General features: G+C 39.5%; 1 protein-coding gene across 1 annotated transcript in view; it reads left to right on the top strand.

Annotated features, from left to right (window-relative positions):
* The window catches only part of LOC120555730 (A disintegrin and metalloproteinase with thrombospondin motifs 7), an 85,532-nt gene that overhangs the window by 4,145 nt on the left and 68,887 nt on the right, over positions 1-12,500 (top strand). Inside the window, 2 exon segments of the mRNA XM_039794737.1 lie at positions 9,125-9,299; positions 11,356-11,555. Coding sequence (XP_039650671.1) covers positions 9,125-9,299; positions 11,356-11,555 — 375 coding nt within the window.

Below are 12,500 nucleotides of genomic sequence, written 5' to 3'. Positions count from 1 at the left end.
TCCAGGTGAAAAAAGCTTCTGGGGTGTTGTTTGGCTAGAGGTCATGGTGAAATTACTCCGAACCATCACTTTAAGGGTCATTTAGACAGCTACACAGGCTGTATGCATTTTCTACAAAACATGGCGTGTCTGAAGTTTTGCGCTATTCACATTTGGAACTTAAGTGCTCCAGCCAGAAGATGTACACAGTTTGACCATTTGTTAAATGGTTTTTCTAAACAATTTTTTTTTCAGGCAGGGGAGCACACACACTTGCAAAAACACCTATAGGCTTTGCAGTAAACATTCACTGCACTTTTCATTCAAATTTTCTGTAAAAGTGTTGACCGTGTAGCTGTTGAGGCTGAAGAACAAAGTGACATTCTCTTCAATGCCTTTGCAAGATCACAGCAGGAATCCAACTCTAAGCCACAATCCGCTCAATTATATTCAAAGACGGTTCAAAATGCAGCCAGCCATTCATGTTGTGCTCTGCCCCTGTGATCCTAGATGTGCTCATAAAGGAAAGAATTTTTAGACTGCTGAAGGAGATGTCCGCGATCATCGGTGCATTCAGAGATTTTAAACTGACCATTTTTTAGTAGTTGACATAATTATCACAAGTGCTGCACTAAAATTGCTCCATTTTTAGGTCTGGTCCATTACTGTCAAAGATATTTCCATCTAGCACAAACACAAAATGACACTGACCATCTCTCATTACTCTCTGAATTGGCAAATTATTGTGGTTAATGTGATTATCGTAGAAATTGATTGATTCATCTATTATCACAACAAATTATAAATCCCAACCACTTAAAAGAGTTCCTCATGGTTTTAGTTTTGCTCTCCTATAACACTGTCAGACTCACAATGGACCGTTCAAAACATCCGTAGAAAAAATCACTGGCAGAACCACATATATCCTTTTTTTTTATTCCACACATTCTTCTTCCTTGTCAAAACATTGTGCCTACATTACGCACAATGCAACTCGACTGACGACGAATCGTAAATTCAGGTGTGTAGCGGCTAATGTAGCATCAAGCAGCTAGTTTCATGCTATCATGAGATGAGGAGCAGTCGTCCGAGATTTCTTTTCTTTTTTAACTCCACAAGACTTGTAGTCTTCAGCCCCGACCGACGCTGCAATTTATCAGATTTCCCAAAAAGCTTTATACGACTATGCTTGCACATATGAAGTAGTACTCCCCGAAGTCCGTAAACAGACTTTGATGTGTAAAACCAGTGGAGCTCCCGTTTAAGGTAGCTGCCTTAAAAGTGACATCCAGAATTGATAGAGATTTGGAAAATAGAACATTTTCTTTTTGTTTCAGGTGGACAAAATTGCCATTGGGACAACCCTTTTTTTAGTTCTAGTTTTAGGGCAGAGGCAATCATTTTCTCCCTCTTAATTCATGTATTTTTTGGTGATCCGTTGCCCACTGTATTGTCACGTTTTTCATCTTAGCTGTCAGAACTAAACATGGCTGCTTCAAGGTTATATGTGAACAGAGATTGTCCTCAGCTCACCACTGTTATAACAGACTTATGTTCTTCCTGGTAGCTTACATGTGTCTAACCTTGGTTTGGGAACTTCTCACAAAACATTTCCACCAACAGCATTATCAATGACCTCACGTGTTTGCTCTCTGCACACTTCTGTTGTGCACGAACATCTCAAAACAAAAGCTGCTTCTGAGAAGCTGAAATCACCACGTCTTGCACCAATTAACACCCAGCTCTAATGTTTAGCTAGACAGCAACTACACATTTTGACCTTGTCTGCATGCTGTCTGCATAATATATTAAGCTACAGCTGCATGATTCACTGGAGTAGCTGGCTATTGTACTGAGCAGGTATTCTTAAAGATGCTCTGTGGAGGTTTCGTGTGAACAAATGTTACATTCATATTCGGTGTTTCTCACCTTAAAATCATTGTGTGTATCCTCGAGGTCTAACAGACGTGTTGAATAGGTTTCCTTCCTTACAAAAACTTTTGCAAAGCCTATATACCTAAACAGAAATATGTTTAGGTATTTTAAACCCTGCATTCTTTATATTCATGTTTTCTTGTTTGCAGTCTTCTCCCCTGTCTTTGCTGACACATTGCTGCATATCATGGCACTTTACCAGAGGCCAAAAACATCACAGGGAACCTTTTTAATGAAGCGGTCTCTTATGCCTCATTTCCACTGTATGGTTTGGCATGACTCACTTTTGGTACGAGATGCTTTTCTCTATTTGGTTGTCTACTGTAGATAAAGTAGTAGCACTTCAGTGTAGGCGGGATTCTCAGCTGATTGCCATGGCAAAGCCACACAAAACTGCCGTGACTTCATCTTCAACGCGACACTCGCTGGATCCTTTTATCTGCATAGTTTTGCGGTTTGCCTTATTTTAAAATCTGGGGCGAATGAATAAAATGATTTGGGCGCCATGCTGTACAATGCAAGGAAATACGGCATTGGCAAACACACTGAAAAAGATAAGCACTTATCCACACACGGTTTTATTTTTTACCCAATTTTAGAGGAGAACAAAATAATTTTTTGACACGCACACAAACAGGCAGTTTATTTTATAATTAATTGTTAATCCTTTGCAGAAATTGACTTTTTGAAGTCTACTGCCAACACACATCAGCAGACACATGGCATCCACATTTGTGATGCTCTCCCAGGCCTGTACAGCAGCCAGCTTCACTCCTTGCTTGTTTTGTGGCTTTTTGCCTTCAGTCTGGTCTACAGAGAGTGAAACGCATGATCAGCTGGATTGATGTCAGATGACTGACATGGCCAGTTACGGCCATTCTTCTGTTTGGCCCTAAAGGACTCCTTGATTGCTTTGTCTTTACGTTGAGGATTATTTATCCAAAGCGTTTTGGCAAACTTATATGTATTTATTAGCATTATTGTTAGTCTGTGATTAATCTATTTTGCACTTGTGTGTTTTTGAAGAAGGACTAATGAATACTGATGACAGATGAGGAGAGAGAGGCCTGCTGATGCTTTTTATATTGTTTGAGGTTTCTTTGTGTCTTAGTGGAGAATTTTACGTCCTGCTGTTTTTGAAAGTTTTTGAAAGAATGACATGTCCCAGATTCTCTATTTGAAAAATAAAAAAAATGTATTTGTCGTTTCTGGGATCGCTATGATAAGGGGAGAGTAGTTCCAAAGACTGGGGATAGCAGCTTGAAAAGCCTGGTCACCTTTTATTTGTCGTTTCTGTCTGCACCCTTTGTGTATAGAGCTGAAGAAATGCAGTTGCCTGATAAAGTAGCTAAAGCATGAGTGCTGATCTCCATCTTTGAAGTCCTAACGAGTTTTTTTGTTTTTAAATGCAACTTTCATTAGAAAATACATCTGTTATCAGTCATTTTAAGTGGGGGAACTTTATGTATTTGGACAAAAGATACTTATAAATATGTGTGTGGGGTTTGTTACTTAAGTTTTCAGATTATAACTATTCAAACTCTTTAAAATTCCAGTCACTTTATGCCGATTAATGTTCCTGTAGTTGCACTATGGCAGGAGCATGACACCAATCAAAGAACTACTTTAGGACTGAACTATTTTCTTCTTCACTGTCATTAAAGGTTCAGCAGGTAACTTTTATAAAACAAGTTTTTGTCATATTTGCTGAAACTGGTGAAACATTCACCAGAGAGCTAATATCTGACTTCTGTTGGGGACGTACAATCGCTCTTTGTGGTCCAGACATGCACATACAGTGGCATGCAAAACTTTAGGCACCCCGGGTCAAAATCTCTGTTACTGTGAATAGTTAAGTCAGTAAAAGATTAATTGATCTTTAAAAGCCATGAAGTTAAAGATGAAACATTATTTTCAACATTGTAAGCAAGATTAGTGTTTCATTTTTGTTTTGTAAAATTTGAGAGAGGAAAGGAGAAATGGAAAGAAGCACGATACAAAAGTTTGGCCACCTCAAGACATCAGAGTTCTCAGATAACTTTGACCAAGTTCTCAGACCTTAATTAGCTTGTTAGAGCTATGGCTTGTTTACGCTCAGCGTTAGGAGTGCTCTGACTCCTTAAACCTTGTTCCAACAATCAGCAGCCAAGGGCTGCTCGAAGCAGCTGCCTAGCACTTTGAAAACTAAAATAATTGATACCCACAAAGCAGAAGACAGCTATAAGAAGATAGCAAAGTGTTTTTAGCTAGCTGATTGCTCAGTTCGTAATGCAATTAGGAAATGCCAGTTAACAGGAACGTTGGATTTCAAGTTGAGCTCTGGAAGACCAAGACAACTTTCTAAGAGAACTGCTTGTCACAATCCCCATTTGGTCATGAAAGGCCTTCAGGAAGATTGCAGATGTGGTGGTGAACTGTTCGCATGTGTAGCAACACCTGCACAAATATTACCTCCATGGAAGAGTCATCATTAGAAAACCTTTCCTGTGTCCTGATGCATTTTGGGAAAGAGAGACGGGTGCAGAATTTCATGTTCTGTTGCAGTCATTGGCACGGGGAAAATGCCACTAGAGTGAAGAATGGAGTCAATTGAATATTAATTCTAGCAGCAAATACACACAGTCTGTAAAAAAGCTGAAGAAGAAAATAGGATGGATTCTACAACAGACTCATGATCCTAAATATACTATACCTCATCCACAACAACATCAAGAGGTGCAAGCTGAAGGTTTTGCCGTGGCCCTCACAGTCCCCCGACCGAAACATCATTGAAAATCTGTGGATAGAACTCAAAAGAGCAGACCATGCAAGATGGCCCAAGAATCTCACAGATGTGGAAACCTTTTGCACCTTTTGCAAGAATGGGAGAAAATCCCTGAAAAAAGAATTGAAAGACTAGCTGGCTGAAAATAATTGGGACCATGCAGGTTGCCCAAACTTTTGCTTTGGGCCTTTTTTCCTTCCTACCAGTTTTGAAACTGTGAAAGTAAAGTTTATTTGTTCAGCACCTTTCACAGATACAAAATCACAAAGTGCTTAACATTAAAACTATTACACAATACAAGAAATAAAAAGGACAGATAGAAACAATACACAGCACAGGGCTGACAAGATGACAATTAAAGCAGCAGCGGATAAATAAAGGCAGATACAAATAAACAAGTTATTAGCTATTCAGATAGGCTAACCAAAAGCATCACAGGAGTCCAGGGATCGCGATGGTAAGGGGAGAGCGTTCCAAAGACTGGGGACAACAGCTTGAAAAGATTGGTCACCTTTAGTTTTATAGTGGGTTTGAGGGACATCCAGTAACTTTAGTTCAGATGATCTAAGAGCCCCATTTGTCATATAATGGTGGAGGATGTCAGTGATATATTGGGGAGTTAAGTTATGCAGGGCTCTAAAAGTCAGCACCAGTTATTTAAAAGTAATAACGACATTTATAAGAAAACCAGCCAAGTGAGGATAGAGTTGATGTGATATGTGATCGCTTGTTACTTCTTATACTTCTTATGTTATTTTTGTTAAAAGCCGAGCAGCTTTGCAAATTCGCCATCTGTTAGTGGGGAGTTTTGGATCCAGTTCTTCAGCCCCGAAGGCACCAGAATGTTTAGATAAAGTGTTGTTGAAATATGGAAAAGGTCATGAGGCTTCTGGGTATTATACGCTATGCTTATGCAGAACCTGGGGGATGGAGCCTGGTCAGCCCTCAATAAGACATGGGAAAGGGATCTGAGTATTACACTGGATGATGAGTCAGCATATACTCTGTTTTCCTTGAAATATTGTGTTTATGAAAATGCTCTTGTCTTGTTGAGGTGTTACATTTCTGTAAGAAACCGAAAGATTCCATTTCTGTGTATTTCCATCAGAATGTATTACTTGAAGCAATGGGATGCCAATGTCCTGCTGTTAAAAATAATCTAAGAACTCTGTGATGTTGCAGAGGTTTTGTTGGTGACATGCAGAGACAACTTAATATTTACAGATTTTCACAGCACACACAATCAAACGAGCATGGATGTCCATTATTTAAAGAGTAGTCTATATCCATGACGTATTGTGTGATTACAACAAGACTGAATGTCTTCTTTCTATTTTCCCTGTGTATTAATGCTGATAGGATGAGTTATCTGGAGTAAATAAGGAATTAAAAACACAGACTTACAGTACAGGCCGAATGTTTGGTCACCCCTTCTCATTCAATGCGTTTCCTTTATTTTCATGACTATTTACATTGTAGATTCTCACTGAAGGCATCAAAACTATGAATGAACACATATGGAATTATGTACTTAACAAAAAAGTACAAAAAACATGTCTTATGCTACGTTTACACGTGGCCGGCTATTTTCATAAACGGACATTTCAACCTCTCCATTTTCAGAAAAGTGTTTGTTTATATTTACCTGTGTATATATGCTGTCAATGCTGTCAAGAGCACGCCAAACCTGTAGGTGGCAGTGTAACGAGAAGCTCAAGCCCACGTTTGCCAATCAGAATCCCGACCATAGCAACAACAGCAACCAATCACGTCCTCTTTCTCTCTCTTGGCTGTCTAAACCTCCGTTTGTCTCAGTTTACGTGCAAACGTGCAAACGAAGATTTCCAAAATCTCCACTCTGGCCGGAGTTTTTAGAAAGACTTGTTTTCAGACGAGAATTCTCCGTTTGTGTGTAAACGAAGGGCACAAATCAAGGGAAATGTCTCAGTTTGTAAAAATAACCATGTACGTATAAACAGGGTCTTATATTTTAGACTCCTCAAAGTAGCCACCCTTTGCTTTTTTGATAGCGCTGCAAACACTTGGTGTTCTCTCAATGAGTTTCATGAGGTAGTCACCTGAAATGGTTTTCACTTCACAGGTGTGCCTTGTCAGGGTTAATTAGTGGATTTTTTCCCCTTATTAATGGGGTTGGGACCATCAGTTGTGTTGTGCAGAAGTCAGGTTGATACACAGCCGACAGCCCTATTGGACAACTGTTATAATTCATATTATGGCAAGAACCAATCAGCTAAGTAAAGAGAAACGAGTGGCCATCATTACTTTAACAAATGAAGGTCGGTCAGTCAGTCCGGAAAATTGCGAAAACTTTGAATGTGTCCCCCAAGTGCAGTCGCAAAAACCATCAAGCACTACAACGAAAGCACTACCGCCCCTGGAAAGGAAGACCAAGAGTCACCTCTGCTGCTGAGGATAAGTTCATCCAAGTCACCAGCCTCAGAAATCGCAGGTGCTTTGCTGGTGACACTGTTGGGGATTTATTCAAAATTGAAGGCATACTGAACCAGCATGGCTAACACAGCATCCTGCAGCGACATGCCATCCCATCCGGTTTGCGTTTAGTTGGACCATCATTTATTTTTCAACAGGACAATTACCCCAAACACACCTCCAGGCCGTGTAAGGGCTATTTGACCAAGAAGGAGAGTGATGGAGTGCTGCGCCAGATGACCTGGCCTCCACAGTCACTGGACCTGAACCCAATCGAGATGGTTTGGGGTGAGCTGGACCGCAGAGTGAAAGCAAAAGGGCCAACAAGCGCTAAGCATCTCTGGGAACTCCTTCAAGACTGTTGGAAAACCATTTCAGGTGACTACCTCTTGAAGCTCATCAAGAGAATGCCAAGAGTGTGCAAAGCAGTAATCAAACATGTTTTCAGTTATTTCACACTTTTTTTGTTAAGTAATTCCATATGTGTTCATTCATAGTTTTGATGCCTTCAGTGAGAATCTACAATGTAAATAGCCATGAAAATAAAGGAAACGCATTGAATGAGAAGGTGTGTCCAAACTTTTGGCCTGTACTGTATGTTAGATTGTTGTTTTACAGATATGCAAAATTACAAATGCCACTTGTACAAATGAGTGTGATATAAAAACTATTGCACTTGGTTTGACTTAATTTGACCTGGGTTCCACTGCGTCCAGTCAGTGCTGATAAGGTTCATCAGCATGTTCAGAGTCATGGGTGCATTTACTAAAACAAGAGACAAAAATGCTGCTCTAGCTTTGTTACTTGTACGGTATGATGCACAACTTGACGTTCCCCATGTGGTACTACACATTTATTGTAGCACCAGCCCTCAGTGACTCTGTGACAGCTGAAGGAGAGTTATAGGAGCAGAAGGTGGACAGGTATTAAATATCAGGCAAGGATGGTCAAGAGAAAAAAGGAGTGGGGCTACTGGGAATTTGGTTTTGGCAGCGTGGTTTAGGGCGCAGTAATTTAAGTGACATCTGATCTTTCTTCTGCCCCAGTTGCGCCCTGGGTGTCTACAGCAAATCTGAGACATCAGGCTCTTTATACTGTTTCACTGTAAGCTTACAGAGTTTTTCGTGTGGGTTTTGAAGTCGGTGTCAATGTACTATATTTGTTATCGACAAGCATAGATAATTATTTTGGGCATTTTAGGCCTTTATTTCCATAGACCGATGAAGACATAAAAGGGGAGAGAGAGGGGAATGACATGCAGCAAAGGGCCGCAGGTCGGCGTCGAACCCGCAGCCGCTGCATCGAGGAGTAAACCTCTATATATGTGCACCTGCTCTACCAATGGAGCCAACCCGGCCACTCGACAAGCAGCTTTTGAAGACGATATATAACAACAGACAAAATATTGTATATATTGCATAAAAAGGAAATATTCTTAAGATTGTGTAATTTTCAGTATTGAATTGGTATATTTTGTATTAATAGCAGCTTTATAGGACAGCATATATCTAAAGGGGCTTTTGCAGGCTCAGCAGGAGCCTAAGGCAGCTACAGATTGGTGAAGAGCAAACTATTGGTGTGTTGGAGGTTTTAGATTATAGCTTGTACTGCCACAATTATACAGCTCGTCATCTGAGTTAAAACTTAACAAAACAAATATAACTTCTTACTTTAATACTAACCAAAGCTTAGTAAACCTTACTTGAAGGTTAAAACTGTGAAGCACCGGCAGGATGAGATGAGTTTGCTTCAAATAATGACATTTAACGATTTAATTGATTTTCAGAATAGTGTATGGTTAAATTTCTTTCGATCAATGTTGCAGCTCTACAGTAAGGTGATGTTTTCATCTTGTTACATATCTACAAGATCAAATTAAATACACAAAGTGCATTGTTTTGCCTCAAAGTACTGTTGAAATATTAAGCAATTTTTTGTAAATAGCTTAGTGTAAAGAGATGAAGAGAACTGACCTTAATCCATCTTTTTCTCCAGACAGGACTGTTCAAGTTGTCTGATGAAGAGTTTTTTATTCAGCCTCTGGAGAAGTCGAGCAATGAGGCCTCAGCACCACAAGCACATGCCATCTACAAACGCCATGCACCCCCTCCCTCCTGGAGTCCAGTCATACAGCCCAAACAAGCTCTCAACAGTACCTGTGGAGTCAAAAGTAAACCACACACACACACACACACACACACACACACACACACACACACACACACACACACACACACACACACACACACACACACACACACACACGCAGGCAACCTTTAAAGTGACACTATTAATAAGTTTAACAATATTTAAAACTTTTCGTTCCTTGAAATTGAAAATGTGAGAATCAATTAGTATATTCTATTATAATTAGCCTGATTACACACACTGAGCACTGAATGACAATAATGAAGCTGATGATGGATACAAATGTTCTTGTCTCTCTCTTTTGAGTCTGTCGACAGCTAATAATCTGCAGAGGTCAGAAGAATACAAACATTGAAGTTTAGTATAGCTCATAAATCAGCTACTTAGGAATTCTGAGTGAGCTAAATTAACAGACCCTGAAAGAAAATGTAACATCCTGGGGAGCAGGAGACCTGCACAGCTTTTTCCATGTGAATCATAAAAAATAAAATAAAAATAAAGTAGAGAAAATAAAGTACATAAACAGATAGATGTATAGATAAATGGATAGAATAAACCATTATTTTACAAGTAAGGGTGGCTGAGCTTAGGACTGTCTGTCTGATATAGATACAAATCCACCTTAAAGGAACACGCCGACTTATTGGGACGTTAGTTTATTCAGCGTATCCCCCAGAGTTAGATAAGTCCATACATACCCTTCTCATCTCCGTGTGTGTCGTAACCCACAGCTAGCCTAGCTTAGCACAGATCCTGGAGGTAACCGGCTCCATCTAGCCTACTGCTCCCAATAAGTGACAAAATAACGCCAACAGTTTCCTATTTACATGTTGTGATTTGTATAGTCACAGGGTGTACAAATAACAAGGTCACATGAGAAACAGCCATCTTCTAACCGTATACATACTGGGAACTATATTCTCAGACAGGCGAAGCACTTCTACTCTCTGCTCCTCACCACAGGACTTCTCAGTTGTTGCAAGCAAATCACTCCGCCCAAGTAGCAGAGCTTCGCCTTTCTGAGAATATAGTTCCCAGTATGTATACGGTTAGAAGATGGCTGTGTCTCATGTGACCTAGTTATTTGTACACCCTGTGACTATACAAATCACAACATGTAAATAGGAAAATGTTGGCGTTATTTTGTCACTTATTGGGAGCAGTAGGCTAGATGGAGCCGGTTACCTCCAGGATCTGTGTTAAGCTAGGCTAGCGGTGGGTGCGTCAGACAGAGTTACGACACGCACGGAGATGAGAAGGGTATGTATGGACTTATCTAACTCTGGGGGATACGGTGAATAAACTTAAGTCCCAGTAAGTTGGCGTGTTCCGTTAAATACTGTATGACATTTTATATAGCAATATCAATTTATATTGTGATATATTTGTTTATGGATCAAATAACCTAATCAAAATGTCCTGCTTTTGTCTAATCCAATTGATGAATAAATACCGAACATATCAAGAAACTTCATCACATTTGTGAACACATCATACTTAATTCCAGTATTGCCCACCCCGGTCTGATAAACCCCCTGTATCGCCTACCCCTAGCTAAACAGACATGCTCTTTTACAGCAATGTACTGTTACAATAAAATCAAATAATTATCATTAATAGATCAGATTAACAATTAACAAGGCACAGCACCAACTTAAGCGCTCACAGGTAGGTCAAGGAGGATTAATGAAAAATGTCTTAAACCTACAAACAGTTCATATGTGTTTAGATTTTTATGCGATATTGCTTATTATTCCATTATTCTTTCCATGAAACTGCTGTTGGCTAAAACATTGAGATGTTTCCGGTTGTGTCCTTTCTTCAAAAAGAAAAACTGATACCATTTTATAATATAATTTTTTTTAAGCATTTAAACAACACCTACTGTATTAACTTAATATTTTAATAAGGAGAGGAAGAACAATAAAGACAGAGAGGCCATGACCAGGGTTTTTTTCCACAAAAAAACAGGTGTAATGTGTAATACACATTAAAAGCCATACCTGGTGTGCTATGTTGACACACACTGTGCCTCAGTAAGAAAGTTTGAAATGTCTATTTCTGTCTCCCACATCCAGATTCCCATCAAAGTATTGAAGACATTGAGAATAAGCGGGAGCGGTGGGAACGCCGCCAGCAGAGAAGAAGGAGAAGAATACGTCAACGCTCAGTCAGCAAAGAGAAGTGGGTGGAAACACTGGTGGTGGCCGACACTAAAATGGTGGAGCATCATGGGAGCAAAGCTGTGGAAAGCTACGTCCTCGCTGTCATGAACATTGTAAGTATGTGAGATTAACAATAACATGTTAACATTTCAATGCATTCAAGTTCATGTTGTTTGAATTATAGTTTCATCAGCGTTTTGAAGTTTTATAAAATGCACTTTCTTGCTGAGAGTTAGATGAGAAGATCAATACAACTCCTATGTCTGAGAGTACTATTGACCTTCTCTTCCAACCCTAAGCGTGTTTCCAAGCGTTTTCAAAGTGTTGAATAAAAGTTGCAGTCCTGTGCTGTAGTTTAGCACGCATTTTTCAAAAGCCTGTTTCTACATTGGCCTAGAGAGCTCAATGCAATGCAACTAGCAGCACCAACACCAGCAAATGAGGAAAGCGTATTCATCAATTTGACAGCAGATACGTTGAATTCCAACAAACGCTGCAAATACATAAAACATGAGCCAACTGAGAAAGACATTCACCAGTTTGACACCACATACACAGCTTACAGAAACACAAGGAAATACAGAAACACTGCTGACAACAGTGATTTCAAAATGCAACACGGGTTTAGTGCAACAAAGACGATGCACATGCCTGAATGTGTGATTTCCAAAAGTGTGATCACTGACAATGATTTTGGAAATGTTGTTCATTAGTGTCTTCCGGTAACTTCTGCTTCTGTGTACAACTTTAGACTTCAGGTTTTCTATCTTGTAAATGGTTACAAACTCAGATAATATATTTAAAATCAGATAATGAGGCCATATCATGCAAAATAATAATATAGGTTTAGGATTAAGAATCAATAGAAATGTACACAAAATATGATGACCTGCTATAAGCTGTTAACATTGTGTAATTATTAGCAGCTTTGAATGCAGAGTTACAGGATGTTGGAACATCTTCACAGATAGTTTTGGATGACCCTGCTTTTTGAGAACAGATTCTGTTTCAGTTTTTCCATCCTTGTGTCGGGTAACACAATGGATGGATTAAACTCT

The sequence above is a fragment of the Perca fluviatilis genome, chromosome 3, assembly GCF_010015445.1.
Source record: "Perca fluviatilis chromosome 3, GENO_Pfluv_1.0, whole genome shotgun sequence".
Lineage (NCBI taxonomy): Eukaryota > Metazoa > Chordata > Actinopteri > Perciformes > Percidae > Perca > Perca fluviatilis.
The sequence above is the reverse complement of the archived record's forward strand: the minus strand, read 5'-3'. Positions and strand labels throughout refer to the sequence as shown.